The sequence below is a fragment of the Bos grunniens genome, chromosome 9, assembly GCF_055505025.1.
Source record: "Bos grunniens cultivar Pamir isolate PY7600 chromosome 9, Bosgru_T2T1.0, whole genome shotgun sequence".
Taxonomy (NCBI): Eukaryota; Metazoa; Chordata; class Mammalia; order Artiodactyla; family Bovidae; genus Bos; species Bos grunniens.
Window position 1 is genome coordinate 9537539 of NC_141173.1, and position 12204 is coordinate 9549742.

General features: G+C 39.7%; 1 protein-coding gene across 1 annotated transcript in view; it reads right to left on the minus strand.

Moving 5' to 3' along the window:
• LMBRD1 (LMBR1 domain containing 1) overlaps positions 1-12204 on the minus strand; it is a 131952-nt gene that overhangs the window by 38474 nt on the left and 81274 nt on the right. The window contains exon 9 of the mRNA XM_086316742.1: positions 6693-6845. Within this exon, the coding sequence (XP_086172868.1) occupies positions 6693-6845 (153 nt within the window). The remainder of the gene's footprint in view (positions 1-6692; positions 6846-12204) is intronic.

Here is a 12204-nt window from a genome sequence, read left to right on the forward strand (position 1 = left end):
GTTTGATAACTATGTATGTATTTCCTGTGTTTCTTTCTCCAGCTAATATGAATTCTTTGCTCCTGGATTTTTAGTCCTTTTGTGTTAAGAAAGTTTGTATTTTTGTTTGTGTACTTGAATTTTCCAGTGCTCCTAGCCCCCATGTTCTTATTCACTCCTTTACTAAACAATGTATTGGTTCTTATGTGTTCAACTCCTACCTACTGCCTACACAGTAATCTATGAGAAATTCTATTTTCTTTCTCTCTCTTCTTAATTATCTATTCCTCAGCACATATGTTTGTGCTTCACTCTCTGCCCCAGCCCACACTTTTTCTTCATACAATACTAAATGTTCACCATAGTCCTTTTGCTGATGTTCACCTTCACACCTATTAATAGGCCAGAACTTGGCAACCGGGGATTTCTCAACAAGAGCTCATCAGTACAGAATCCCCTGAGTTCTTAAATGTTTAAAAACTGTTTTTCTAAAGGATATTTTGGCTAAATACAAATTCCGTGGTTCTGCCAACTAAAACTGGGCACTTGCCATCAGTCTCTGCAAGGACTAAGTCACAAACCGCTGCTGCTGCTTACCTTCGACACCCCCTGAGAAGGCTTCAGGGTGGAGACCAGGAGTGAGGCACTCTGTGATCCAGGAAAATGGGCAGAACAGGCCCTCAGGGAGTTAGGCATTTTCAGGAGACAACTGTATGAGCCTGATTCTTGCATCTCTTCAGATATAGCACTAAAATCATTAATGCCGACTTCTGCTCCTCATGACTGGCCAATAACCTTCTGCCACCATGTGTGCCTGACTGCATGCACCCCTTCACTAAAATCATATACAATACTGACTTTCCCTCACCTCTTCCGAGCAGCTCCTCAGAGCTACCTGAGGAGCTGTCTCCCGGGCTAGTCTTCATTTTGCCCCCAGTAAAACAACTCACAACTCTCACATTGTGCATTGGGTTTTTTTTCAGTAGTTCATACCTTTTCATTGAGATTTTATTTTTTTAATGTTCTTCCATTCCTTCCTAGCTTTGTATGTTTCTTGAGAAGTCTAAGTCTAATAATGTTGCCCTTGTGAGCTGATCCTTTTGCTTGGAAATCTTGAGGATTTTCTTTAAATCTGAAGTCGGTTTTACCAGGAAACTGCACATAAATTTTCCCAAGTACAAAGTGGCTATTTCCTGTCTATTCATGATATAGAATATTCATGACATGTGGATTCATGTCTATTTACTTTAGGATTTTTTTTTGGGGGGGGTATTATACCTTTAAATATTCTGCTAATTTGTTTTGTTTTGCCACTGCATGGAAACCTACACATATGTAGTTTTTCTTTCTTTTCCATTTCAACACTCGTTTTTGGATTTTTTTTTTTACTTCATCTTATTTTCCTTCTCTTGGTTATCCTTCTGCCTTTCTTCAAACGCCCCCTCTTACTAAATTTTATTTGATCCTTTTCTCTTTTGGACACACTGTAAATTTGTTTTCATTTCCAAAATTAAGTGTATTTTCCTCCCATTTTCCCCTGAGTTCAACTCTATTTCTATCTGATTTTTTGTCATTTTCTGTTTTCTTGCTTCTTAAATAGTGGTAAAATACAAATAACATAAAATTTACCATCTCAAACATTTTTAAATGTAGAGTTTAGTTGTGTTAAATTAACTCACACTGTTCTGCAAACTAATCTCTTTTCATTTTGCAAAACTGGAACTCTGTACCCATTAAAGAACTCCCTAGACTTCCTGCCCCCCGACCCTTGGAGAATCACCAGGGTTCTCCAGGTACCTCTTAAAAGTTGAATTATACAGTATTTGTCTTTTGGTGATTGGCTTATTTCACCTAAGATTGGGGGTTTAAGATCAATCACAGGCTTATCTCCAAATTTCCTCTTCTCTCTACCAAAATTTTCCCAGATTGTCTTTGTTTAATACAAAGTTTTGTAGTAAGAGCTGGCAAGAAAACTTGCTGGATTTGTGAGGTCTTTTGTTGTTGTTTTTCTTATAAGTAGTTGATTCTCATTTGCAGATTCTGCATTTACAAACCTACTGCTCGCTAAAATTTATTTATGGCCTTAAAATCAACACACATGGCTCTTAGCGGTCTTTTGAAGATACACTGTGCATATGTGTTCAGTCTCTCAGTTATGTCTGACTCTTTGTGACCCCACAGATTGTAGCCCAACAGACTACTTCTGTCCATTGAATTTTTCAGGCGAGAATGCTGGAGTGACTTGACATTTCTTATTCCAGGGGATCTTCCTGACAGAGGGCTCGAACCTGCATCTTCTGCATTAGCAGGCAGATTCTTACTACTCCACCGCCTGGGAAGTCCTCGCAGATACATGCAAAGAGGTAAAAATTCTAAGTTCCTGATGCTCACATTCCGAGCTAAGCATGAACTAGGCAATACTCTGCTTTCTTGTTTCAGCTCTCTTACCATAGACAAGTATCCTGTAAGTGCACTATTTACTGCTATATTCTTTGCATTTTGTACTTTCTGTCAGCAATTTTCTTGTTTAAAATAGCCCCCAAGCATACTGCTGAAGTGCTGTCTAGTTCCTAAGACTAAGAAGTCATTCAGTTCTCCTGGGTCTCTCCAGTGTATACATGTTATCAAATATTTGTTTGAAATTCCCCTGTTGACCTGTCTCATGTCAATTTAATTCTTAGACTAGAGAGAAGAATTGAGAAAGGTAGAAAAACATTTCTTTCTTCCCCACAACAAAACATTGCTGAGAGAAATTTAATGAGACATAAACAAATGTAAAGTCGGCCCATATTTATGGCGTAATATGACTTAATACATTAAAAATGACAATACTACTGAAAGTGTTCTACAGATACAATGCAATCCCTACCAAAATCATAATGACCTTTTTTTTTTTTTTGGCAGGAACAGAAAAAGCCATTCTAAAATTCATATGAATTTCAAGGAAGCCCAAACAGTAAAAACAATCTTGAAAAAGAACAACAAAGTTACAGGACTCACGCTTCTCTATTTCAAAATTTACTACAAAGCCACAGCAACCAAAACAGTATGGTACTGGCATAAAGACAGACACATAGCCAATGGAAAAGACTCCAGAAATGAATGCTCACACATACGCTCAAATGATCTTTGACAAGGGGGCCAAGGTCATTGAAAGGGGAAAGAACAGTCTTTTCAAAGCATGATGCTGGGAAGAAGAAATCTTCATGCAAAAAAATGAAATTAGACTGTTATCCTTCACCATATACAAATACCTCAAAATAGATCAAAGATCTAAACGTAAGAGCTAAAACTATTAAACTCTAAGGGAAAAAAACCTTCATGGCACTGGATCTGGTAATTATTTTTTGGATATGACACAAAACACAGGTAACAAAAGAAAAAAAAATGCATCAGACATCATTAAAATTAAAAATCTGTGTATCAAAAGACACTATCAACAGAGTGAAAACACAAGCCAAGAATAGGAGAATATTTACAAATCATGCATCTGATAAGGAGTAACATTCAGAATATTAAAAATGAAACTTGAATAAGCATTTCTCCAAAGTAAACATATAAAGCCAACAGTCTAATGAAAAGATGCTCAGTGTCACTAATCAAATGAAATGCAAGTGAAAACCATAATGAGATATCACTTCACAAGCATAACGTTGGTTATTATCAAAACAAAGGAAAATAAGTGTTGACAATGATATGGATAAATTAGAACCCTTGTGCATTGCTCGTGGGCATGTAAAATGGTGCAGTCACTGTGGAAAACAGTAGGTTCTTCAAAAGTTATACCAGAACTGATCAAGATCTAACAACTGCATTTCAAGATACATACTCAAAAGAACTGAAAGCAGGGACTCAAACAGGTACTTGTACACCAATTACCTTGAAAGCACTATTCACAATAACCAGAAGTTGGAAAAAACTCAATGTCCACCAACTGATGGATGGATAAACAAAATGATGGATGGAAAAACAAAATTAATATTATTCAACCTTAAAAAGAAATGAAATTTCTATACATCAAAAACATGAATGAACTTTGAAGAAATTATGTGTCAAATAAACCAGACATAAAAGGATATATAATTCACTTACATAAGGTACCTACAATAGGAAATTCAGAGAGACAGAAAGCAGGATAGAGGTCATTAGGGGATGTGAGCTGGGCAGGTGAATCAGGAAGGAAGGAGTACAACCTTTAAAGGGTACCATCTTTAAAGGAAGTCAGTGTTGGATACGACATAACCTGGTCAGACCCAACTAGGTCTGAGAAGGCAGAAGATTCGACTTCCAGTGGACCTTAAGCCTCATTATATGCTCATTGTAATACATCAGCTAAACGACACCCTACAAGTGCCACGACAATTCCATAAAAGGTCAACAAGTGAACTCCTGGAAATCCCCGCACCTTCCAAGATGGTTAGAATAATCCTCCCACTCATTAACCTATGAAATTACTCAGCCCATAAAAACCACCCACTCCATATTTCAGGGCCTCTCACCTTCTGAGACACCCCACACTGTCTGAGGAGTATATTTCTCCCAGAACCGTTCTCAGCTTTTAAGACAGACCTAATTCTGGCTATGGAATGTTTATCTCTCTAAATAAATTCACTTCTTATCTATCACTTTGTCTCTCACTCAATTTTTTCTGCTATGAGACATCAAGAACCTGAATTTCATTAAGTCCTGAGACCAGGTGTGTGATCTCAGTTAAAAGACAGTGGGTTCAAGCCCCAATCTGAGCTGTATGGTTTCAGGGGGATGGGGGTGGGGTGGAGGTGAGGAATGGAGAATTAGTTACTGTTGAGTGTTCTGTTAGAGATGATGAAGGTTCTGGAAACGGGCAGTGGTGAGCATTGCACAACACTGTGAATGTATGTCATGCCACATCGACAAATAGTTTAAATGGTGTATTATATGCTATATATGTTTTACCATAAAAAAGTCTGAAAAGATAAGTGATATAACTATGGATATGAATTTATTACTTTCTATATGAATATAAGAGGTCTAAGTATAACAAGAGGTGCATCAGGAGCTTCAGGTTATCTAGGCCAATTAGTTGTATACACTAGAAAAATGTGCATCTGTCAGAGAGCAAGTTTAATCAAGTGAGTAATGTAGACTGCATGCTTAGAAATGTGCTCAGTATTGTATATAAACACTATTTTAAGGACCCATTAACTTATTCTAATTAAACGCTTATTTCTGTAAGACTCTTCAACTCAAAACTAATTTTCTTCCTTGAGTTCCATGGCTAATTTGTAGGCAGGAACAAACACAACATTGTAAAGCAATTTCCCCCAGGTAAAAATCGATTTTTAAAAAAACTGGAAAAAATGAGGTACAAACAAAAAGAAAAATAAGTCCCTTCGCTGTTGACCTGAAACCATCACAACACTGTTAATCTGCTAACCCCCAATATAAAATAAAAGATTCAAAAGAACAAAATGAAAAATGAAGGAATGTATAAATGTCTACATAAAGATTTGTACACAAATGTTCATATCAGCATATAATCATAACAGCCTCAAACTGGAAACAACTTGAATCCCCATTAGCAGGTGAATGGATAAACAAGCTGTGATACAGACACAGCAGAATGATACTCAGCAAGAAAACAGAATGAACTGCTGAAAAGAAATGCGGTGACACGGGTGAACCTCAAAAGCACTGAGCTGAGCCAAGGCCAGACAAAAGTCTGTACCTTCCACGATTCCATAGAACATGTGAAAGTTAACCTCAGTGACAGAAGGACGTCAGCGACTGTTTGGGGCCCGATGCAATGGGCCTGGGAGGACACCCAGCTTTATGCAGCGATGTGGATCTTCTCTAACCACAGCCTACATTTGGTGAAATCATTCTACACACTTTATAAAGCTGTGAAAGTCCCTCTAAACACAGGTACAGTGAAATGGCACAAAGCATTTAAAACAAGGCAGCTGTTAGTGACCAGATTATAAATATCTATAAAGAAGCTAATATATAAACAATTTAAAATTAAGTTAAGGGTGGGCACAGTTTCTTTATACCTTTGGTGGTATGAAAACAATCACCTTGGGAAAACAGACTAGGGTAAGTCTTTAAAAAGAAACTGATTCTAACCGACAAGTTTTAAAATGATATACAGTAGATCTAACTGATTATGTTTTTGAAGAACTCTTTAGAAAAGAAGCTTTTTAGGGTAAGCAGTCAGGTAGTTTCCCCATTTCCTTTTGAATTATGAGAGGAAGACCCGAGTTTGAAGAATTTAAGGCTAGCAAATGATGGTTTAAAAAAAAGGGAAATTAATGGTTTTTCATCTTAATACCTTGTACATATTTTCAGAAACATGCCACCACACAATGAAGCAAATTCTGTTGAAATTTTTAATTTGAATACTGAAATCTATCTGATTGAAAAAGTTCTAATACGGGTCCCAGATCTCCTATAGAAAAGTACAAAGTTGTAAAACTAGAAGCATACTACATTACTTACCTATATTTTAAGTTTCTTCAAGCCTCTAGCACTTACATTACACATGAGTAAATAAAGCTCAGAGAGGTTATGCACCTTACCCAAACTGCCAGGCATCGGAGCTGCAATTTAAAACCAGATGATTTTAACTCTAAAACCCATGCTCCAGGCGCCACACTGCAATGCTTCCACAAGAATCAATCTCTCTGAGGGGTGCTACATAGAGAGACAGCGTAATTCTGTAAAACTCCATTTACCTTCAGGGGACGTAGAGCACCACAGAATTTTGTCCACCAGCTATTTTCAATGAATTCTAAGCGCCTCTCTCTTTTCCGAAGTGTTCGTAACCTTTCTTCAAATTGTTTTAAGGCGCGTCTATCCCTTGCCGGCAAAGGTCGACCATCTTTGCTCTGCAAATAACAGATCAAAATAAAACAGTTTTTTACCATTAAGGTCTTAATAGAGTACACATCAGATTTAGCAGATTCAGACAACAAAAACTTTTTAGGTTGGACTTGACTCCTGAGGCAAATTTACAATCTGAAGGAAAAAAGCAAAACCCAATAACTTCTATGTGAGAATACACATCTCTGAACCAAGGTCAGTGTCAAAATGTGATGAGAACACGTGCACATTTAATGCTAAACTTTTCTTGATCCCTATTTTCCAAATACTCAATATGGTGAAGTTATGTAGAGACATAATATCTTTTTAAACACCCCTTTTATGAGGCACTTTATGTTCTCTGTTTGATCACTCTCCTTCACCTCCAAATTCCTCACCCCATCCCTTCACATACCCAGCCCTATGTTCCTCCTCCCCTTGGTCAGGAGATTGTGTTCCAGCGTTTACCTGGGCTGATGTTCCTCAGTCCCTGACTCAAACACCAGCAGGGGGATGTAGGATTAGGATGTGCTGAGCATAAGATTTTTTTTTCTTTTTAAAAGGCTAATTACTTTACAATATTGTATTGGTTTTGCCATACATCAACATGAATCCGCCACGGGTGTACACGTGTTCCCAATCCTGAACCCCCCTCCCACCTCCCTCCTCATACCATCCCTCTGGGTCATCCCAGTGCACCAGCCCCAAGCTTCCTGTATCCTGCATCGAACCTGGACTGGCAATTCGTTTCTCATATGATTTTATAACAATTGCTAAGAACTGGCACTTTCTTACCCTCCAAGTACATTTGCGAAGGAGTCAGATTTCCTTGGGCTGACCTCTCCGAAAGATAATTCTCCTGTACTTTCATATGATATTGACTGTAACCGTGAGCAGTACCCTTCTGTGGTGTCTCAGGGACACGTTCCCTCGTGAACTCCCCCTGCCCCAAAGTGCCTTCAACCAGGTACAGTAATAAACCACAATAATCAGACAACTGCTAAATACTAAGAAGGTGAAATATACATTTGCTTTTACTGGAAGGACCAAGAAAATGTTTACAAGGGACATTTTTATTACTTTTAAATTTGGGTTGGCACCATATGGCGTGTGGGGTCTTAAGTTTCCTGACCAGGGATGGAACCCTTGTCCTCAGCAGTGAAAGTGCAGAGTCCTAACCACTGGACTGCCAGGAAATTCTCAGCACCATTTTAAAATGTAAAAACATTAGATAATTAGAATGTTAAAGTCCTTTCAAGGTTCAAACAGGATGCTGGGAGAGACAGCACACGGTGGTCTATAACACAGCATGGAGTGCTGTCATGTGAAATAACAGACACATGCAGACAGTGCCCAGATAGCCCTTCATCAAGGGGTGTGCATGGTCACAGTGATCTCCACAGACGCACTGCCACGCTCTTCTGGAACCAGCCGTCTCTTCCTTACTATGCTGTTCCCCAAACTTCAACACACCTAACAATCAACAGGACATTTCATTAAGCACAGGTTTCTAGACCCCACACCAAGAGAATATGACTCAGTCAGGCCTTGGGTGAGGCCTATACTTTGCTTTTCTACCAAATTCCCAGGAGGTCCTGATGCTACTGGTCCAGAAACCATACTCTGCATGGAAAGTGGAAAGTATTAGTCGCTCAGTCCTGTCTGGCTCTTTGCAACCCATGGACTGTAGCCCATCAGGCTCCTCTGTCCATGGGATTCTCCAGGCAAGAAGAGTGGAATGGGTTGTCATTCCCTCCTACAGGGGAGCTTCCTGATCCAGGGATCACATCCAGGTTTCTTGCATTACAGGCAGATTCTTTACTGGCTAAGCCACCAGGGAATTACATGGAATTACAGGGAATTCCATGGGACTATATTTAACTATCTTTACTGCTTTAAGTCAAGTACACTGCTTACTATCAGAGTGCATCCTCAAAGGAACCTTACACAAGACTGTTTTATGAAGACTAGAGGAATGAAACACTTCCCTCCACAGACAGATCCAGACCACGCTTCAGTCATGTGGTACTTCACAATTTTTCTCACAACTGTCATTCTAATATCAAAAGGACACCAACAAGGTAGATTTACTTCACTGCTGGCTTTTGCTGCTGCTGCTGCTGCTAAATCGCTTCAGTCGTGTCCGACTCTGTGCGACCCCGTAGATGGCAGCCCACCAGGCTCCTTCGTCCATGGGATTCTCTAGGCAAGAGTACTGGAGTGGGTTGCCATTGGCTTTCGCTAGTTCAGGGAAAACATATTTTTTAGTAAACTAATGTAGCGATCCACTGAAAAACAAGCTCAACTTATCTGCCTATTTGAGTGAGGGATGGAGCCCGCTCTGTTGTGCCAACAGCAAAAACCACTGTGGGAAGAAATGTGCTCAAACACACACCAGGAAAGGCACCCAGCAGTCAACCAATTATTTCCTTTGGGGAAAAAATGTAGTTACACTGTATATAGGCAAAAAAGCTTCCCTTCCCATGGTCCACCAGTGACCACTCCCTCTTTTGAGGTTACCACTGTCACAGAAACTAACAGAGATCAACATCGGACACAAAATTCTGTGTATATACACGTCCCCCTATGCAAACATACTGATGTTTTACATAATAGCTAACATTTCCTATGCCTAAAGTGATCTGTTCTTTTATGGTTATTCTCCTCAAATCTTCAGAAAACTTTGGGCTGGTAATAGTAATTCTATTCATTTATTCAGTCAGTTCAGTCACTCAGTTATATCTGACCGACTCTTTACGACCCTGTGGACTGCAGCACTCCAGGCTTCCCTGTCCATCACCAACTCTCAGAGCTTGCTCAAACTCATGTCCATCAAGTCGGTGATGCCATCCAACCATCTCATCCTCTGTCGTCCCCTTCTACCCCTGCCTTTAATCTTTCCCAGCATCAAGGTCCTTTCTAAGGAGTCAGTTCTTCGCATTAGGTGTCCAAAGTATTGGAGTTTCAGCTTTAGCATCAGTGCTTCCAATGAATATTCAGGACTGATTGTTCCTTTGTGCTCCACCATCTCCCAGGGTTTGCTCAAATTCATGTCCATTGAGTCAGTGATGCTCTCTAACCATCTTATTCTCTGCTGCCCCCCCTTCTCCTGTTGCCTTCAATCTTTCCCAGCATCAGACTTTTTCCCCAATGAGTCAGATCTTTGCATCAGGTGGCCAAAGTATTGGAGCTTCAGCTTTAGCATCAGTCCTTCCAATGAATATTCAGGACTGATCTCCTTTAGGATTGACTGGTTCATCTCCTTGCAGTCCAAGGGACTCTCAAAAGTCTTCTCCAGTACCACAGATTGAAAGCATCAGTTCTTCAGCGTTCAGCCTTCTTATGGTCCAACTCTCAAATGCATACACAACTACCGGTAAATCATAGTTTTGACTATATGGACCTCTGTTGGCAAAGTGATGTCTCTGCTTCTTAAATATGCTTTCTAAGTTTGTCATAGCTTTCCTTCCAAGGAGCAAGCCTCTTAATTTCATGGCTGTAGTCACCATCTGCAGTAATTTTGGAGCCTGAGAAAATAAAATCTATCACTGCTTCCACATTTTCCCTTCTATTTCCCATGAAGTGATGGGACCAGGTACCAGGATCTTAATTTTTTTAGTTTCAAGCCAACTTTTTCACTCTCCTCTTTCACCTTCATCAACAGGCTCTTTAGTTCCTCTTCACTTTCTGCCATGAGTGGTATTATCTATATATCTGAGGTTGTTCATATTTCTCCCAGCAATCTTGATTCTGGCTTGTGATTCATCCAGCCTGGTATCTTGCATAATGTACTCTGCATATAAGTTAAATAAGCAGGGTGACAATATACAGCCTTGATGGATTCCTTTTCCAATGTTGAACCAGTCAGTTCCATGTCCAGTTCTTTTTTTTGTTTGTTTGTTTGTTTTGTTTTGTTTTTGAGCTACATACTGGCTTCTCAGAGGGCAGTTTGTAACATGGTCTGGTATTTCCATCTCTTTAAGAATTTTCCAGGTTTGTTGTGATCCACACAGTCAAAGGCTTTAGTGTAGACAATGAAGCAGAAGTAGATGTGTTTCTGGAATTCCTTTGCTTTCTCTGTGATCCAATTAATGTTTGCAATTAGATCTCTGGTTCCTCTGCCTTTTCTAAAACCAATAGTATATCTGGAAGTTATGGACTTCATGTACTGTGGAAACCTAGCTTAAAGGATTTTGAGCATTACTTTGCTAGCATGTGAAATGAGACCAACTGTGTGATAGTCTGAACATACTTTGGCTTTGGCCTTCTTTGGGACTGGAATGAAAATTGACCTTTTCCAGCTCTATGGCCACTGCTGAGTCTTCCAAATTTGCTGGCATAGTGAGTGCAGCACTTTCACAGCATCATCTTTTAGGATTTGAAATAGCTCAGTTGGGATTCCATCACCACCACTAGCTTTGTTCACAGTAATGCTCCCTAAGACCCACTTGACTTCACGCTCCAGGATGTCTGATGTTAGGTGAGTGACCACACCACTGTGGTTATCTGGGTCATTAAGACCATTTTAGTACAATTCTGTGTATTCTTGCCACCACTTCTTAATCTCTTCTGCCTCTGTTAGGCCCTTACTGTTTATGTCCTTTATCGTGCCCATCCTTGCATGAAGTGTTCCCTGACATCGTCAATTTTCCTGAAAGTATCTGCAGTCTTTCCCATTCTGTTGTTTTCCTCTCTCATTTTTAACCGTTCGTTTAAGAAGACCTCCTTACCTCTCCTTGCTGCTCTCTGGAACTCTGCATTCAGCTGGGTTTACCTTTCCCTTTCTCCTTTTGCTTCTCTTCTTTTCTCAGCTATTTGTAGGGCTTCCTCAGACAACCACTTTGTCTCCTTGAATTTCTTTTTCTTTGGGATAGTTTTGCTCCCTTCCTCCTGTGCAATGTTATGAATCTCTGTCCATAGTTCTTCAGGTACTCTGTCTACCAGATCTAATCCCTTGAATCCAATCATTTCCTCCACTGTTTAATCATAAGGGATTTGACTGAGGTCATATTTGAATGGCCTAGTGGTCTTCCCTAATTTCTTCAACTTAAGCCTGAATTTTGCATAAGGAGCTCATGATCTGAGCCACAGTTAGCTCCATGTCTTGTTTCTGCTGACTGTATAGAGCTTCTAGCCATCTTTGGCTTCAAAGAATATAATCAGTCTAATTTCAGTATTGACCTTCTGGTGAGGTTCACGTGTAGAGTCATCTCTTCAGTTGTTGGAAAACCATGTTTGCTATGACTGGCATGTTCTCTTGACAAAACTCTGTTGGCCTTTGCCCTGCTTCATTTTGTACTCCAAGGCCAGATTTGCCTGTTATTCCAGGTATCTCTTAATTTTCTACTTTTGCATTCCAGTTCCCAAAGATGAAAATGATATCTT